At 34.7% G+C, this 19,680-nt stretch overlaps 1 protein-coding gene across 1 annotated transcript in view; it reads right to left on the bottom strand.

Annotated features, from left to right (window-relative positions):
- Positions 1–11,875: 11,875 nt before the first annotated feature.
- The window catches only part of CAAP1 (caspase activity and apoptosis inhibitor 1), a 40,933-nt gene continuing 33,128 nt past the window's right edge, over positions 11,876–19,680 (bottom strand). Inside the window, exon 6 of the mRNA XM_057724158.1 lies at positions 11,876–12,232. Within this exon, the coding sequence (XP_057580141.1) occupies positions 11,886–12,232 (347 nt within the window). The 3' untranslated portion in view covers positions 11,876–11,885. The remainder of the gene's footprint in view (positions 12,233–19,680) is intronic.

The following is a 19,680-nucleotide window of genomic DNA, read 5'->3' as shown; positions in this document are numbered from 1 at the left end:
TAGTCTTCTTATACCCAAACATCTGCTTTTTACACATTTTTACAACAAAACTTAAATTTGCAAACAATTCCACGTGAACTCCATTTCTTACAGACTCAGATTCATCATCCGAAACATCAGTGATCACACTGGACTGTGATACTTAGAGCAAACAAAACCTCCTGAGTGTGAAACTGTTTGCCCCTGCACGAAATGGTCTCCAAGGACCACATAACCAGAGCGCTTTCATTTCTTTCATTGCGGGCTGTCATTTCTCCTACGGGACGTGCTTCCTCCGCACACCTCCCAGGGCTCTCTCCCACCCCTCCAATACTCTCTGAGCTTGAAGAATCAGCAACAACAGTTAACACACAATTCTATGGTAGTAACACTTTGTAATTTCTTGATTACATGCATTAGATCTTAATATCTTAAGAATATCAACCCCATGGCTTTCATGCATACACATGCTCTTTTTCTTCCAGACCGTTTGCCTTTTATTTTTTTACTCCTTACACGGATGTCCCCAACTTATGATGGTTCAACTTGGGATTTTTCTATTTTATGATGGTGGGAAAGCAATATACATGTTCCCTAGAAACTGTCTTTGAGTTTTGACTTTTTCCCCGGCTAGTGATGTGCAGTATGATACTCTCTCACGATGCCAGGCCGTGGTGGGGAGGTGCAACCCCCGTCCGTTACAACATCACGAGGGTAAACAACCGATGCCTTTACAACCATCCCACACCCAGACAGCCATTCTGTGTTTCACTTTCTGTGCAGTATTCAGTAAATCATATAAGATAGTCAACACTTGGTTTTAAAAAAAAGGCTTTGTATGAGATGGTTTTGCCCAACTGTAGGCTAATGTAAGTGTTCTGAGTATGTTTAAGGTGGGCTCTGAGGTTCAGCAGGTTAGGTGCATTAAATGCACTTTCAGATTACAGTATTTTCAGCTTATAATGAGTTTATCAGGACATAACCCCACTGTAAGCAGAGGAAGCTCTGTCCTCTTGACAACACTGAGTATCGTGTGTGTGTGTATTGCTAATTTGATCAACAGATGATTATTTTAAATGTTGGAGAACAAGGGAAAACACTCAACAGATTACATCTAGACAGTGAGGTTCCTCTCTATACTTTTCTCTTTTGTCCAAATTATCTGCAATAAAGCTCTAATGCTGCAAATGAGAAATTAGGAAATAGAGCTTTAAAAGAAAGAAAGAAAACTTTGAACTGAAAATCACCTAGTGTTCATGTACTTTTGATAATTTAAACTGAAGCTGTGGAAAAATATAGGCAGAAGAGAATTAATATTTGAGTGACATATGCACTGAAATGATTATGGGGGATGGGGGAAGGAAGTGGCATGACCAAAAGCTTTAAGCTTTTCTTGTAATGGCAAAACACTAATTCAAAAATGAAGTTTTTGCAAAGGGAGATCAACTCCATGATGGGTGATGCCTTAGAGGGCCGGGACAGGGAGGGTGGGGGGGAGTTGCAGGAGGGAGGGAATATGGGGATATGTAGCTGATTGACTTTGGTGTACCTCAAAAACTGGTACAAGAGTGTAAAGCAATTATATTCCAATAAGGAGCTTAAAAAAACCCCAAAAAAACAAAAATGAAGTTTTTGATCATCATATACAAAAATAGACATTCAATTTGTTGGTATTTTGAACTAGACCTTTAATATCTCATCCAATCAAAAATTCTGTTTCTCTGATTCTCTGATTATAAAATTCTCAACTATCGACTTTAAAGAAAAACAGTTTTCTAAACATAAAGTTTTTGACATGTATATTTTTTAATATATAAGTTGAGAACACAACAAAGAATTTCTAAAAATTGTCTCAAATAATGATCAGTTAAGGAAGAAATAATATTATTAGTGAGGTGGAAGGAAAAAGCAAAGAAGAACAGACAAAAAAGATCTACTAAAAATGTTGGTCAGGTAGGGCTGGTTCAAAACAGATACACAAACCAAGTTCATGTGGGTAGCTGTACCCCTCAGTCTCCTAACCATTTGTTAGACCCATAAACTCTAAATATAAAGTTTATTTTCTTACCAATCAAAACTATTATCTGATAATATACACAATTTCAACCTAATTCACAATAAAATGTGCTCAAGATTGACAACTCACTATGTTTAAATATTTCGAGGAAGAACTACAATTTAAAAGTTTCTGAATTCCAAATCAATGCACCTAATAAAGTTTCATTTTGGAGTTTCCAAAAAAAAAAAAAAAACCCACCAATGAAATTCCCACCCTCCACTAAAGACTAACAGGCTTTTTTAAAAATCAAATAAATTAATACATAAGTGGAAATATGAAAACAAAGTTCTTATAGTTGTCACATATTGATGTAAACACATTCTTGGGATTTCCCTGGTGGCACAGTGGTTAAGAATCCACCTGCCAGTGTAGGGGCCACAGGTTAGATCCCTGGTCCGGGAAGATCCCACATGCCGTGGAGCAACTAAGGCCATGTGCCACAACTACTGAGCCTGCATGCTGCAACTACTGAAGCCTGCTGCACCTAGAGCCCATGCTCTGCAACGAGAAGCCACCTCAATGAGAAGCCAGCGCACCACAACAAAGAGTAGCCCCCACTCACCGCAGCCAGAGAAAGCCCGCGCACAGCAACAAAGACCCAACGCAACCAAAAACAAAACAAAAACAAACAAAAAACGTGTTCCAGAACTGGGGGGGATTATTTCATTTACTCAACACAGAAAACAAAAAGTATTTCTATAAGACTTATTTTTACCATAGGTTAAAATTCACATTAAGTTCTGACAAAAAAGTCTAAAGATTAAGTAGAAAAAGATCATATCTGAAGTATATTTAAAAGAGAATAGTCAATTGTATGAATGTATATTTTTTTTTTAAAAGAGGGATGGTTACCTGTCCTCCACAGTTTCATAAACATACAGTATTTACAGTTATCATCTTTGGTTCTTTCTCACATGACTACAGCAGCAGCTTGATTACCTAGTGCAGCAACAATCTTTTTTTTGCAGGCTTCAGAATGTGTAAGCATTCCACTTCTGCATTTAAATGCTAATGGCAAGAGCTATAATACATAAAACCTGATAGAAAAATGCAGTATTTTAACCTTTAAATCTGTCTGTAAATAAGATAAACATAATAAGCATTTTTCTTTTTTTGCATGTCTCAAATTTGACGTAGACATAAACATGATGATTTATATAATCGCGAATAAGCCAAAGGCATAATCAGATTTTAATTTGATATCTTGTGTTCTTGATATACTCTCTTCTTCCATGTTTACTAATAGAAAAATTCCACAAATAAGCTATTACACAGACCAAAACAAATGTGTTTTATTAATCAACCATACCAAGCTATCTTTTTTTTTTCAAGCTATCTTTTAAACTAAAAGAGAGAGAAAAACTTTATATGATAATAGTATAGACACTTTATGAATCTCTTTTCAGGCAGAGAATTTTTTTTGTTTTGTGTGACTATGTTATAAGAGATTGATAAACATGATATACGATAATACCAATTTTTCATTAATATAGTGATTTTAAATATCACACTAAAGATAGAATCTTATTTAAAATCCTACACCAAATGTATTTAGAGGGGAAAAAATCAGTTACCAAAACTTGTAGCTCTCTTTTCAACTCTGAGAAAATACACTCTAGGCAGAGAAGATATACTAAAACAGGAGAGTAATGAATAAATATAAATTATTCAAAGAATAAAAAACTATCTTTTAAAAGTGACACAGTGAAAGTAAAAAAAGATTAAAAAAGAAAAAAAAAGTGACACCGAATTCAATTCTCTTTCCCCTCAAATTTTAAAACATTAAACTATTGATTCTCTGAATCTTTAATGTTGTATCCTTTTTTATACAAATGACTTTTAAAAGAGTAAAAGAAATCTTTCAACTGATAATAACTACCCTAAGAACATACCTAATAAAGCTAATTCCCATCTATTAAGGAGCAGTGCTAACATGCTTTACATTCAGGCTAAGAACTGCTTCTACCAAATAAGATAACAACCAAGGTTTGGCTTTAAAATAAAAAATAACTTCGTCAAAATTAACAAAATAATTTTAAGAATACTTTGAAATCATTCGGTAAGCTATTTTACATATATATCAGCTCTCCTTGATATAAAATACTTTTATTTGTATACAAGGAAGACTACCTACATATCTTAAAACAAAAACACAGCAGTAACCTGGGAAGACAGTGGTAGCAAAAGCAAGAGTTTTGAGTCTCTACATAAAACCAGGCAGAGCAATGGTAAGAAAAACCAAAAACCATGGACAACGTTTAATACAAGGCTAAGTACAGGTATGCTACCACCTCAAAATATAAGTAGGTAGAAGAAACCACTAACAAGTCCTAAGACCTTCATAATATCAGCACTTCTGTAGGAGAAAACAAAGAGAAGCCAAGTGGGCATCTAACAGACCTGATAATAAGTAGAAATCAGGTGAGGCTGTTTGAGACAGCAACTGAAGGTGGGGCAGGTTTTGCCTCTAACAGCGTGTAAATGTGAGGATAATAATGTCTTCAAGGAGCAGGCGCAGTCTAGACACTAAGCACTTCTGAAACAGACCAGCCAGGGCTCCCTTCTAAGAGGGAGTCCCACTAAGAAGAATCACTTGGTTGTAGAATCAAAACTGACCAGGATAGAGAAAATCAACAGATGGAACAAGAAGTTCAAGTAAAGGTGGGAGAGGGGAACAGAGCTCGGAAATCTCTGAAAGCAAGGCATCATAATTTCGAACGTTAGAGAAAAACAGGCAAAGGAGTATGAAGGTAGAAAAGCTAATCTGAACCAGGTTCCTTCTAAAAGTTCAGAAAAATGAGCTTCACTAAAAATGAGAACAAAAATATTAAGGTCAAATCCTATGCTATGTTGTTATAAATAAAACAGAGAATAAGGAACAGAATAACATCCCTCCAGACAATAAAAGTACACCAGAAAGACCCACAGAACATATCAAAACTATTACCTTGTATTTTAAAATGAGATTAGTTATTAAGAAAATAATACAAGCCATAAAAGAATGAAATATGAATCAGAATTAGATATGAGGGGACAGAATTCAGGGAAGACTTAGAAATGAAAGAAAAATATCACTCCAGAAATGAAAACAAAACTAGAAGAAACATAGGCGTGAATACACATAACAGATAGTGCCTTAAGAGAAATAGGTGAAAAGGGAAAAAATTTTAACTCAAAACGAGGATAAAAAAGATTCACAAGAAAGTGACATGTATTGACGATAAGCAAAGACACATGGCAAATAACAGGAAACCCAGAAGAAAACCGAAGCAAGGGCAAAAGAACAAATACTACAAGAAGAACTCAAGTAAATATTTGTGAAATTAAAAAAGAATGTGAAATTACATAATGAAAGAGCACACGGCATATTTTAAAATATCAGCACAATAACTAACACCAACACATATTCTAGTAAAAATTACTGGAGTGAAAGACGCAAGAAAAACACATGGTGACCTATATAAGCCAGCCTCAGGTTTCACTGATTCTAGTCTGCCCTTATCTTTGTCTACTCTTTTTCTCTCACACCTTTCCACTTGAAATCAATTAATCTAAACTTGGATTTAACAACAACAGCAAAAAAACTTAGAACTGACCAAAGCAAAAAACAAGTTAAAAATTCAAGTAACATCTGCTTACAAGTATACTAAACACCACATTTGCCACTGCTCTCTCATGAAAGTCCACTGAAATGACAAGAAAAATTTTGGAAGCTTAAGCACAAATAAATGAGTGGAACTGACTTGGCAGATGAAGAAGGTTGCAACCTAAATGCCTGTAGGAAACTAAGAAGCAACTTGATTCTAAACACAAACCCGAGTAATGAAGAGCCCAGTTTCCTCCAAAGACAGTGCAGAGGAGAAAACGTAAAAGTTGGTTTCACAAGTAAGCAACCTTCATTCACCAACTCCACAGAAAACTCTGGCAAAGTTGAAGCATGAGTTCCTAAACTCAGACATACCAAGCAGAGCTAAGGGCAGGGTTAGCCTATTGAAACAGGGGCATTGAGGAAAAAGCCTTCAGAGCCAACTGTGGAGATCCTCAGGCAGCCCTGAAGAAAAGCAAATTCCACCAATTAGCGAGCCTCATCCAGTAGCAGGGCTTCCAATCAGCTTTTTAGTGTCCTACTTATGAAAGCAGCTAAACAGCACCGCAGATTTAAGGAAATTTGAGAAAACATCAGATAGCAAAACAAACAAGAAAAAAATGAAAGTGAAGGAACTAGAAGGCAAAAAGCCGGAGAAAACTTGAAAACAACCGCTAAAATTAACATCCTCAGAGAGGTAAAAATGTTACACCCATGAAACTATCAAGCACAAGGCCAAGGCAAGGGTCAAGCAAGGCCGGACAGACTTAGCCATTAAAGAACAAGAATAAGCTCTTTTTAGATGCAGGCAGCTTATTACTTACACAGTGAAAAAACAGTAGTCAAAGGTGCCAAATCCCCATGGTCCTTGGGTAGGGCGACACCAAAGTAAAAGGAACCAGACTGACAGGACACCCTGTTGCTGAGGCGCCAGGCTGCAGCTAAGCAATTTTATAGCCTGCAGCTGTGCCCTGAGTGGGGCAAGACAGAGTCTCAAGTCTCCAAGGAACCAGGGAAGCAGATGGGAAAACTGCCTCAAGACATCCTTCTGCAAAATAGAGAGCTTCCCTCAAGGAAGAAAAAAATGCAGACTAGAAAATGTTCTTGTGACAGCTCCTCACGAGACTGACTTGACCACGTTCCTGGGAAGATCACAGGGTGTTGCACCAAGACTTCGACCAGGACGTTCAAGCTCTGCCTTCATGGCCTACCAGGATGTGTGCGAGGTCACCAGGACACCAGGGTGGAGCCACGGCTGTACAGACACAACACACCGCTACTTTTAAAAGAGAATATTCAGAGAATTAAAGGCTTTTGGATATTAAAAATATGATACAAGAGGGCTTCCCTGGTGGTGCGGTTGTTAAGAATCCGCCAGCAGGGGACACAGGTTTGATCCCTGGTCTGGGAAGATTTCACATGCCACAGAGCAACTAAGCCCATGTGCTACAACTACCGAGCCTACACTCTAGAGCCCGCAAGCCACAACTACTGAGCCCACGTGCCACAACTATTAAAGCACGCTCACCTAGAGCCCATGCTCTAGAAGAGAAGCCTCTGCAATGAAAAGCCCGTGCACTGCAACAGAGGAGCCCTTACTTGCCACAACTAGAGAAAGCCCACACGCAGCAACGAAGACCCAGCACAGCCAAAATAAAATAAATTTATAAAAATATGATAGGAGAAAAACAATTTTAATCATTGGAAGAACCAGAAGGAACACTGAGAAAATACATGAGAAAGCAGAGGATGGAAAAGAGACAATGAGAAATGAGAAATGTAAAAATTAGGTCTAGATATCCACATCTTAATAAAAGGACTTCGAGAAAAAAAAATTAGAGGGAAGGAACTTATCCAAGAAGTAATATTAAAAAAACTCCCCAGAACCGAATAACATGAATTTCCCTTTTAAGAGTCCATCAATGATTAACTCAAGGATGAAAAAAGATCCATCCTCTAACACATATCATCAAGAAATTTCAGAATATTGGGAATAAAGACCCTAAACAGCTTCCAAAGAGAAACAAACAGGACACACGTAAGTATCAAGAATCAAAATGACAAATGACTTGGCAATAGCTTCTGTGGAAGTTAAAAGGCACTGGTGCAATGCTGTAAAATTGAAAAGGACAATGATTTCCAGCCTAATGTCAACACTCATATAATGTTGCAGTAATAGAATGGAGCCATGCTGAGTCACACCAATGAATCAAAACAATTTACTCTTTATGAGTTTTTCACAGGAAGCTGTTGGAAGAGGTACACCACCAAAATGAGGGAATAAACTAAAAGAGGAAGACAGGGTTCAGGAAATGGGATACCCAGCATGAAAGAGGAGAAGAGCAACCAATCCAGATTAGCATAGGACACAGAGCTCCAAGAGGAATGTCTTTAAAAAAAAAAAAGAAAAAAGAGACTATGTGTTTGAACCTACTAAGAACATTAAGCTCCTGGAGGGTAGTTAGGGTGTAATTTAATGGCTACTACAGAGAACACGAAGCAAATGAAAGAATAAGGTCATTATAAGTTAATTCCAAAAAGCTTAAAACAAAAATTCCAACAAAAAAGCAAATCTAATTACAGATACCACACAGCCCAGTTGTGAATAACATTTACATAGTCAAAATACTATAAAAAATTGAATGCTAATTTAACCGAAACTGTGATGTAACCGCACTGTATTGGGAGGATAAGAGAAGCTACAGTTTTAGGGAGCAGGGAGAAGGAACAGAGCTTAATTTTTACATTCCAAAATAGATCAATAAATAAAATCTAAGACTGAAATATCAAGGAATAGCAAAAAATCAAAGATATTTTTAAGAAGGCTAAAATATTTGAAAGTGGTTACCTCTCATTAGCAAGACCTGGTACAAAAGAATTGTGAAGGAGAGTACTGTTTTTCATTATAAGCCTTGGAAAAAGTTTTTTGACTTAAAACTATCTACATATTATTTTGAAATAAATAAAGCAATAAGTTAGAGATAGCAACCTAACTTTATAGGCCGAAGTGAATAATTCTAGACAGTATACTTACCAAGTGACCCTGACAATAAAGACTGATAGGAAAAACAAACAAACAAAACCCCAAACTGGCTTATTGTTCGTATCTAGCAACCAACCTATGGGACAAAGAAAGATTGCTTCATTTTGAACACGGGGAAGTGAAGGGGAAGCTCTAAGAAATACCTGAACTCAAAAGAGTTCCCTAAGTTTTGCAAATTTTATGGTATTTTCTACTGGAATCACAGGATGTTACAGCAGAAAGAAACCTTATATATTGGCTAATGATTCATCTCTCCCATTTTATAGTTACTTGTCCAAAGTTACACAGCTGGTTTGGACAGCATCAGAACCCTCCGGTTCCTAACTCTCACACTGCTTTCATTTTATCACAATGCATTTTAAAATAATAATTAAATATCAAGGAAATTGAGTTCCTACTGATACATTAGCATTTTTTTAATTTAAAAAGGGAGTGTACTTGAAGATAAAAAATGTAAAAATATCTGTTAGTTTTAAAACATATTGGTCTTTTACTTTTAAATAATTAAATAGATACCATAAAGGAAAAGTATCTATTATTAAACTCGCTTTTCCTACTTTCTGTGATGAAATAGAACTGAGAAGTTCTAAAACTTTCAGGCTGCCATCTATATTTTGCCTAAATTGAGGGTTCACTCCTGCTTTATCTACCTTGAAAATGGCATTGAAAATGCATATTTTATTGCAATTTGTATTACTGTTCAAATGACTCAGAACACCTTTATTCAGATAGCTAATCGTGTCCTAGGATCCAATGACTTGCTGAAAGGAGGTTTTGGCAACAAGATTTATAAGGAAAAGATATACTTAAAAGATAGTTTTAAGGAATTGATGGTGTTCAACAAAGGGACCTGGGAGGCTTAGGTGATTTTTCATAATTAATATATTACTCTGGTAACCTAGCGATAGGTTTTTAGGATGTATCTGGAGCGTGTGGATTAGTAGGAACATCAAAAAAGCCGGCTGGGGCCTAACGCAGAGGACCCATTATTACCAGATGCCACCCATCATTCAAAATTTGGGTCAAGGTCCTAGTCAAATATCAGAATTACCTGACTTTGGATGGAAAATTAGGCTGCCAATTTTTTTTCCTCTTAATCACTAAATATTGCCTAAAATTTTCCTTTACCTTGGCAAAAGGGAAGAATTAGGCATAAAACAAAACAGCACTCATATGTTTATTAATCAGTCTATTTCATGCTAAAATCTACACCATAACATTCCTACACCATAACATCTAAGATTCTGAACAAGACTAAACACCTTAGAAGTAGTCAATAAATACCTGTGAGCTGATGATTTAAATGACAGCATCAGCTCAATATACTGTATTTTCCCATTACTTAGGCATTTCTAAAACAACCCCATTCCTATTCTATAAAGCCATTCATTTGCAAAAAGCTCTCATGTCTTTCAACATTACAAAAAAAAAAAAAAAAAAAAGAGCAAGATAGAGAAAAAAAGTTGATTTTCCAAGGTAGGAATCTAGCCTCTAATATGTTCAGTTCATTCTACCTCACACACACCCACTCTAGTCAGATGTTCTCTAAACCATTCCGCACAGTGAATACAGCAGACACACAATGCTTCACGAAGGTGGTGACTTAAATCAGCTACAAAGCACACAGACCTTTTTTTACTCCTATATGTTTGATCACACAAATGTCATCTACTGCATTTTATAATTAGTAAGCAGCAATAAAGTTTATTCTGCACTACTTTGTTATTATTTTAACTTTTAGTTTAAGTTGAAATAGAAACTGATTTTTTCATCTTGAAGCAGTAACTATGAGAACTATTTAAATCATATCCATGTTTATCAGCTTAAGAGAAGCATTTCAAATGATATACGCCCTCTGTGCTTCCTTAGAAAGATTCCACAAGAAAAAGAAATGACAGGATTATTTAAAGGCATGTTCAGGAACAAGAAAAATGAATTTGTAACTGCAACTCCGGTGTTTCATAAATACTATTTCCATAAGAAACCCTCTAAAATTTACATATAATTAAGCCAGCTAATAAGTAATAAGACAATCCCTGTAAGTTTTGTGTGAAAGGAAAATCCTTATACATTAACAGAACATGGCTTATAAATAAAATATACTATATTTGTTAGCAAATATAAAAACAACAGTTGCAGATTTATATTTTAGAAAAAAAATTAATTTATTTTAAGTTAAGAGTCTCCACCTAAATTTATTTTGGTATCAAACAACTACAATTAGTGATGGGGCAAAAAGCATCCATAATTGTGGCAAGACGTTCATTTATTTACAAAAACTATACAAAATTAGATTTATTATTACATCAATTTATCAAAGCTTCCTGAAATTAATTTCATTTTTGGAAATGTATCAAAAGTCCTCAGATCTAGAATGATAGTCTTATTATTTTTAATTCATGGAATTACAGCATATCAGATCTTCAAGCAAAAACATCAGCTAAAAAGCCTGTATGATAAAACAGTCTCCTTTTCCTAATAGCTTGGAATGTAAATGAAAATGTGTTCCCTTTTTATTGAAGGAAAAAAACTGAGCTAAATGTCCAGTAATATCAAATACCTGTTAGAATGGCTTGTCTGCTAGAATTAAAGTTGGGCAATTACTTCTACATTGTTAAAAAAATGCTTTAAATTAAATTTTTTCTTTTATAAAAAAAGCTTTTCTCAGCCATTCTGGATCTCTAAGTCTTGTAACAAAAATGTTACTCAGTTTTTACTAGTAAATCCACACCCAGAGAAGGCATCTTCAAGACAGTATATATTTTAAAAGTGCATATAAGCATAACTAAATTTCTTAAACTGTTAACAAACCTAGGAGCAATAATTTAAAATTCTATCGCAAAATATAGGTAGCCTAAAGGCAACATGCTTGGTCAATCTTTCACAAACTTTTTGGTTTGATGCCAAAACATTTCAAAATAAAGAAAAAAACACAATGACTCTTTGCTAATGGTTTTCAGGTATTAATTTGCAGATATAGCTAAATACTCATCTAACAAAGTATCCAGGTTATCCAATGATATTTGCCATGAATTCAGAAAGCAACATATATAATACAAAAATAACAACAAAAACATGTATTCTAGGCCTAAGATGAGTTTATCTAATAAGGGTTACATGAGAAACATCATGTAAGACCCCAAATAAACTTTAGATACAAAATTATATGATGTAGCTTTGTTCAAACACATCTAATATTCAGATACAATTTAAATAAACTAGGCTGGCTTTTTTATATCACCAGCTTTCATAAGGGCTTTAATAGCTCTTGCCCTCATCTCAAGTTCTAGCAGCTCCAGCTGCTGTGCAGAAGGCTGAACATCTTCCGGTGGAGGAACAGTCAGGGTGGCGGCTTTGGGTTCCTTCGGGCTAGACTCTGCCAGTCCCAGAATCTCATTCACACTTTTCTCAATGTCTTTCTCCAGGTCATCTATCTGACCAGCTTCACTCTGGACTGTATTTTCTGGCACCTCAGGAGCAGCTGCTTCTTCATTGCATGGGCCTTCTATGTCGCTGTCATAAGCATCTGCATTTATACTGAGTACATCACTATCTTCCCCTTTGCCTGTAACAAACAAAAAAAGGGAAAGAACCATGTAACCTAAATGCCCTGATCAAAATTTTCTTTCTATTTATGATGAAAGGGCTGCTTTGACCTCCACCTCCCAACATGGAGTCCCCAAACACATTCCATAAACCCCATCCTACCCACCCCCCGACCCCTTTCCCCTGACTCAACTTTTTTTTCTTTCTTCCTTTCTCTCTTTTTTTTTTTTTTGTCCGAATGGCTTAAGGGATCTTAGTTCCCCAACCAGTGACTGAACACGGGCCCCAGCAGTGAAAGAACCGAGTACTAACCACTGGACCTCCAGGGAATTTCCCCATTAACTTTGAAAACAGATCTAATTTCATGTAAACTATAATGTATTTTTCATTCCAATTTAGTAGAACATGGAAGCATTGGGAAACGTATACCATCACATGGATGTTCCTGATCAATTTTCCTAATTAAAATGCCATAACATTTTAGACCACAGTGAAGCCTCCACAGTACAAAATGTTGACACCCTTTGCATAGAGTATTGCTTATTACTGAAGAAGTAAAATTCCATTCAAGAAGTAGTTTAAAATACTTTGTCTTATAAATTACAAAAAAGGAAAAATATCACTGGCAAGCTGCACACCATGTGCACTGCAATTATTCCAAAGCTTTCCATATGCTTTTTCAAACACTTTGTTCTAAATCAACAAATTAAAGGAGAATGCCTAAGCCCACTTTCTAAGGTAAAATAAGTTTTCATCGAGAGGATTTTAATTAATAAAGTTAGTATGCCATAATTTTTTAAAATGCATTTGTTATAAAACTTCTATACCTGATTCTAAGAACTTGCACATAAACACAGATTGTAGCCCTCAACCATCTTGGCCTTGCACCATTACTAAAGTCCATGAGTTATTTACAACTTTGAGTGCTCCCTTATACCTCCAATTTATTTATCTTTTAAATTCCTAATATGTCTTTTAAAAAGAAAATAATAATCCCCCAATTGTTAGCTCTGTTAATTTTCTTGTAGTAGGGAAAACTTATTTACAAAACATAGATTGACAGATGGAAAATTCTGATAATAGAATATATAAACAATTCTACTCCATGGATTTTAAGATAAATGATTTACTGACCTTGATTGATTCTCCTATACACCCCCTCAATGTTTCAAAGGAGAAAACTCGATGAAAAAAATTTTTTCAATTACACTTTCTATGGGTTTGTTTCAAACATTTTTAGAGGGCAGAGGTGGAGTCTGCTTTATTTTTTTAATCACAAACAGTTATACACATTATTCACTGAAGATATGGTGCTCTATAAATTTGGTATTCTCTGTTTACATTAAAAATTATCCAAATCCAAGTGATCAAGTTCTCTGTAGCACAGTATTGGTAAAAACATTCACAAGTTCCATCTGCCCATTATATCTGCACCAAGGATGCCAAACCTTTGTAGAATTTGTACCTGAAATAATTTAGCATAAGCACTTCACTTCACAAATGTGAAAACAAGGTTAAGTGACTTGTACAATGTAACGTGACAAACTATGTAAAGATCTAGGATCATACTTTCAAGTCATTTCACTATTCCTTAATTTTCTTCATTCTACTGACTCATTTTTAAAGTACAGTTTGCAAACATATGAATACATTTTCAAAGATAATTTACTCTCATCCTCAGTATTAGAAAACTGTAGAGTTTTTGCTACCAATTATGATCCTCAAATTGGAAGGGGTAAAACTTGTATACTCTTTCTCAAAAAAAATAACTTTAACCTAAAATGCCTCATTCTAAGTCCTCAAAATACCAGTGTGGTCATGTTCTGTCCTTCCACACCCCCATTCTGCATATGCGAAAGTGTGTGTGTGTTCAGGGGGAAGTGAGTACCCATTTAAATTATAAGAGAATTCTGCAAAGGAGCATCTTCAAGCTTTTACACAGGTGTAGGAGTCTGAGAGTAACAAATCAATCTCAGGGAAATTATGTGTACTCCCCTAAAATAAATAAAAACAGTTTCAATGTATGCATGACGTTAAAGTAATGCTATTGAAATACAACAAAAAATAAATAAATAAAAGGTGGGTCTGAGGTAAAATAATACAAATGTAATTAAAAATATTAAGAATAAGAATTCAGACTTAACTGTTAAAGACATAACAATCAAAAAAAAAAAAAAAAAAAAGACATTACAATCAAAAATGGCTCAGGGAAGAGAGCAAGCATAAAATTAGACCCAAATTACTGATGTCATAAGGCAGCAAAATAACTAAAGTAACTTAGGTGTGGTACATATACACAATGGAATATTGCTCAACCATAAAAAAGAATGAAATAATGCCATTTGCAGCAACATGGATGGAACTAGAGACTACCATACTAAGTGAAGTAAGTCAGAGAAAGACAAATATCATATAATACCATGCATATATGGAATCTAATTTTAAAAAAAGTATACAAATGAACCGATTTGCAAAACAGAAACAGACTTACAGATATCAAAAACAAACTTACGGTTACCAAAGGGGAAAGGTGGTGGGGAAGGACAAATCAGGAGCTTGGGATGAACACACACGCCACTATAGATAAGACAGATAACCAACAAGGACCTAGTGTATAGCACAGGAAACTCTACTCAATATTCTGTGATAAGCTATGTGTGAAAAGAATCTAAAAAAGAATGAATATATGTATACGTGTATGTGTAACAATCACTCTGCTGTACACCTGAAACTAACACAACATTGTAAATTAACTATACTCCAATAAAATTAAAATTAATAAATAAAATTTAAAAATATAAAAATAAAACAAAATAAATAACTTTAGATTCCTTCATAGTCAAACTCTGTACGTACGTACCAAAGATTTTTTACATAACAAATCAATCCATCTAGATTCAGAATCTAGACAGTACAATAAATCAATCACTATCTAAATTCATCACTAACACAGATGAGTAAACAGAATAATTTATCAGAGAAAATATTTGTTTGTATTATTTAATGAGGCATAGTTATAAACATGGGATAAAACCATAAAGGGAAAATATCTGGCAACTAAGCAGAACACCCAACATACTTTAAATATCTTATTGTCAATGAGAAAAATTATTACTACAAAAGAATCACTTCAAAATTTATATAGTTTCAGTATTTAAAAAAGGGAGTGTAATACATAACAGGAAAAGCTAAAATGCAATACCTGTATTTTTATTATAATCTATAACAAACCTCAATGCTTGAAAGCCAGAGATTCCCTAAGCTAGATAAAGGAAAATATTTATGTTTTACGTTTGCTTTTTGTTAAAATAAAAGTTTCAATTACCCAATGAAAAGTAAACAAACAGAATTATTAAACATTTTGATTAATAAAAATTAAAAAGGATTTTTAAGTTGTACTAACATATTTAAATCTTGATAGGGCCTATAATATTCCACTTGCAAATAATTTCAATGTATCAGAACCCTTTTAATGCAAAAAATGAAAACATATCTAATGTTCTGAGTGACTACATGCTTGTGAAACTTCTTGATAGTGAGTTATTAAATTAAGCCAAGAGACAAACCGTAGTATACGGAATAATTAAGTAGCTGTCTGAATTCCTGCTAAAGACAGCAAATTGAGCAAACATATCTAATTCCTCTCCCTATCAAGAATCCACTGAATGAGAGAGTAGCACTGACATATATACACTACCAAATGTAAAATAGATGGCTAGTGGGAAGTTGCTGCATAACACAGGGAGATCAGCTCAATGATGGGTGATGACTTAGAGGGCTGGGGTAAGGAGGGTGGGAAGGAGTCATGGGAGGGAGGGGATATGGGGATGTATGTGTAAATACAGCTGATTCACTTTGTTGTACAGCAGAAACTGGCACAACAGTGTAAAGCAATTATATTCCAATAAAGAGCTAAAAAAAAAAAAGGGTCCACTGAAGTAACAGAAGGGAGATACTTAAAAATAATAGCATAAAAACTGCAAGGTATCTGAGGATGAAACTAACAAACATCTGTCCTTCCTAAGTAAAACACAAAATGGAGAATCCACAAAGGAAAAAAAAATCAACAAAGCTAAAAAAAGTAAGACTTCTGAGAAAGAAAACAGACTATAAATAAAATTACATGACAGGGCAAACCTTTAAGAAAATATTAGCAAAATACATTTTCTAAGAGGATAAATGTAAGAATACATACAGTGTCTGGGTACTGTTGTTAGAAATAACTAAAAACATGGGCAAAGGATAGAAACAGGTTAAGCATTTCACAAAATATGAAATACAAAGGATCAATAAATATATGAAAAATGATCAACAATTTCTAATCAGGGAAATACAAATTAAAACATTAAGGTATTACTTTTTTACTCATTAGTAAAAAATAGGAATTTCAGCCATCTGGAGAAAAAAATAAACTGGAAAGATGCAAAAATGATCAAGACATATTGTTAAGTCAAAAGAGTAAGCTAAACAGTAATAATCATACTTGTGTTAAAAATAACATTATTAATAGTGGCTGACTTCTGGGGAGGGGAGTAAAAGTAGAAGAGGAAGAGAAGAAAATGAGTTTTCCAGTTTTGCTCCATGAGCATATGTATTTCTTCAACCATTTCTAAGAATATAACCTTGTAGAAAGTTAAAAAAAAAAAAGAAAGAAATTATAACATTAGATAACAAGAAAGGATATCATCTAAAAAGAACTTTTGCTGGATTTTTACAAAACGTAAGTAGGCAGGATGAAATTGACAGAAAAATAGCAAAGCAAAATCACAGCCAAAGACTCCACAGATAAGTGTAATTCTTTCTTGGGGAGCCTTGGAAGCAAGGAAGAGTTGGCTTTGGAACAAATAGCAAGATAATTAAACTCATTCAAAACAGTTGAGACAACTGAACCCTTCCTTTTTTTCCCTCCCCTTCCCTGCCACACACCCAAGCGCTCTGTTGAGGTCTACCCCACCCACTTACATTAAAGAGATCTGGTGGAGAAATATAACAACACAGCTACTGAAGAAGCCCAAGCCAAGTACCAGAAAAACTGCAATACACGAACGATCAAGATGAACAACGGAAGACATAAAGAAAATTTAGGGACTGGAAGATATTCTACTGGAGGAGAATGAGGGGTTGGGGAGTCTACTTAGTATCCTTATGGAAACTGAAAAGATGTAGGATTTGCTTTAAGATAATATAGTGGGTAGGAAGCAGGTAGGAATATAGATAGAAAAGATTAGGCACAGGTGCATAATTATTGAAGATGTAGCTGAGTACATGGGAATTAATATTCCTATTTTCTTTCCTATTTTTGCTTGAAAATTTTCAAAATAAAAAAAGTTTTTCTAAAGTTGATTTTTATTTAGAAACCTGAAACAACAGGTTTTAAAACATATATACATATCCTGGAGAAGAAAATGAGAAAATCGAAATCCAATATTCCTATCGAGCAAACAGAGTTGGTTATTAGAAGGGTTAAACTATTTTACTTTGTTTTCTCTTTTAATTAGTTTTTCTCATCTGATTTTAAGTTATTCACGTTCCATGGTTATGCCATTCAGAACAACACATTTCACTACCCTTCCCTCTAGAATCTTAACTCTTCCAGGCCTCCGGCGTTATCAATCTGTCGGAATCTCATTAGTAACAAAGCCTGTGATATACTGGACAGCAATGCTACGCCTCCATAGGATTTCTTTTCTAAGACTCAGATGATTTTGGTTTTAAAAAATTTTAAGTTATAAAGAACACACTTTTTAATGTATTCTAACTATAGAAAGTCAGTTTGATAACTTTTAACATTTTTAGTGAGTTCCAGCCTTTCCAAGAAGCCAAAACTTTATTTTATGAAAAAGAAACAAAACTGTTCTTTTAGCATATAAGAATAATCTTTTTTGGAGAAGCCTTCAGTCTACCTCTCAGCAAAACTAACAGATCTTGGCTATTGTTTTTTTCATGCACTGTTTTAAACTACTGATTTGATTTAAGTGCATGATGGTAACCATCACATTCAAAATTTAATCATGGCATTTACCAATTATTACTCATCAAGAATAAAATGCAAACAATTTAATACAGAAAAATGTCTAGTATTCTACCAAACCCCTTGAATTATCCATTGAACTTCTGGATAAGTGATTGTCTGCTGGCCTATAAACCTAACTTTTAAGAACCACAAATCCAGAGATTAGTCCAAGAATCAATTAATACTCACTCAGCATCTACTTCACATGAGCTGTAAAGGCCATAGAAATAGGCCTTACAAAATGCCACAGGTAGTATAGACTAAATATGTGTGACAGAATTTAAGACATAGGTTTTGCCTTCATGGTGCCTGCGTATGCTTAAAATATAAACATCATATTTTAAAGTGCTAAATTTAAATATAAAGTACAATAGAATTTTGCAGTATATAAGATAACAGTGAAAAGTCAAGGAGATCTATAATACAGACACGTATTATAAAGTAGGTCTTAGAATCTAACAGGTGATATTGATAGGTGAGGAAACTCCAAGAGTGAGGGGCAGAACGGACAAAGGCAGAGTGTTAGATCCAAACTCAGTACAATATGTAAGCCTAACAGCACACGTGAGAACAGAGAAAAGGGTAGTATCCAAAATTATTGCCTCTGAAGATATCACCATTCCAGGACAAAAAGCACAACAGGGACCTCCTGCCAGCCCTTCACAATGGATCAGGCAAGTGAATATTTTGGGGTGGCACTGGGGTACAATAACAGGCTAACACATGAGAGATTCCTATCTTTCCTCTAGTAATCTGAAAGTAAACAGGAAGACTGTCATTCATCATTTCTCCTACCATTTGATTAAACAGGCTTCTAATAGAAGTTTGATATCAAAATCTAGGAAGAAATATGAAAACATACAAAGGGGTTAAAAATGAAGACAGAATAGCATATTTACAAGCTCCGATGTTAAAAATCAGGCAACTCGTCTCCCCAAAGACTTGTTGCAACTTATGAATTTAAAAGGGCATCACACTCAAATATTCTCTGCTAGTTAACATCTCAGGGCTCCACAATCTACCCATCCAAGGAAGGTGGAAGGTGTGCTCAAGCTCGTCTACTTTACAACCTGCCATGTTTCCTGCAGCACTGCTTTAGTTTGTTAAAATATAAATATAAGCGTAGAAAGAGATACTAAAGACTTGATTCTAATTTTAGATAATGTAAAGGTATCTTTTACATACTCATATAGAAAGCAGCCAATCATTACCGAAATGCAGCGTCATTAGCCAGTATGCCGAAAAAAGTAGTAGTATGCTTCATAAAACATAGAAATCCTACCCTAAAACTAAAAACATTTTCATTAAAAAAGTAAGAAAAAATAATCAAAGCTGTCAGTTTCACCCTAATTCTTTCCATAAAAGAAAATATGTGGAAGCAGTGAGAGTCTGGAAAAAATAACTACGTCACCTTAGAATGTATGGTACTGAAGGTGGAAAATGCAATAAAAAGT

The sequence above is a fragment of the Hippopotamus amphibius genome, chromosome 2 (genome assembly GCF_030028045.1).
Source record: "Hippopotamus amphibius kiboko isolate mHipAmp2 chromosome 2, mHipAmp2.hap2, whole genome shotgun sequence".
NCBI lineage: Eukaryota > Metazoa > Chordata > Mammalia > Artiodactyla > Hippopotamidae > Hippopotamus > Hippopotamus amphibius.
Note: the sequence above shows the minus strand (reverse complement) of the source record. Positions and strands in the feature narration are given on the sequence as shown.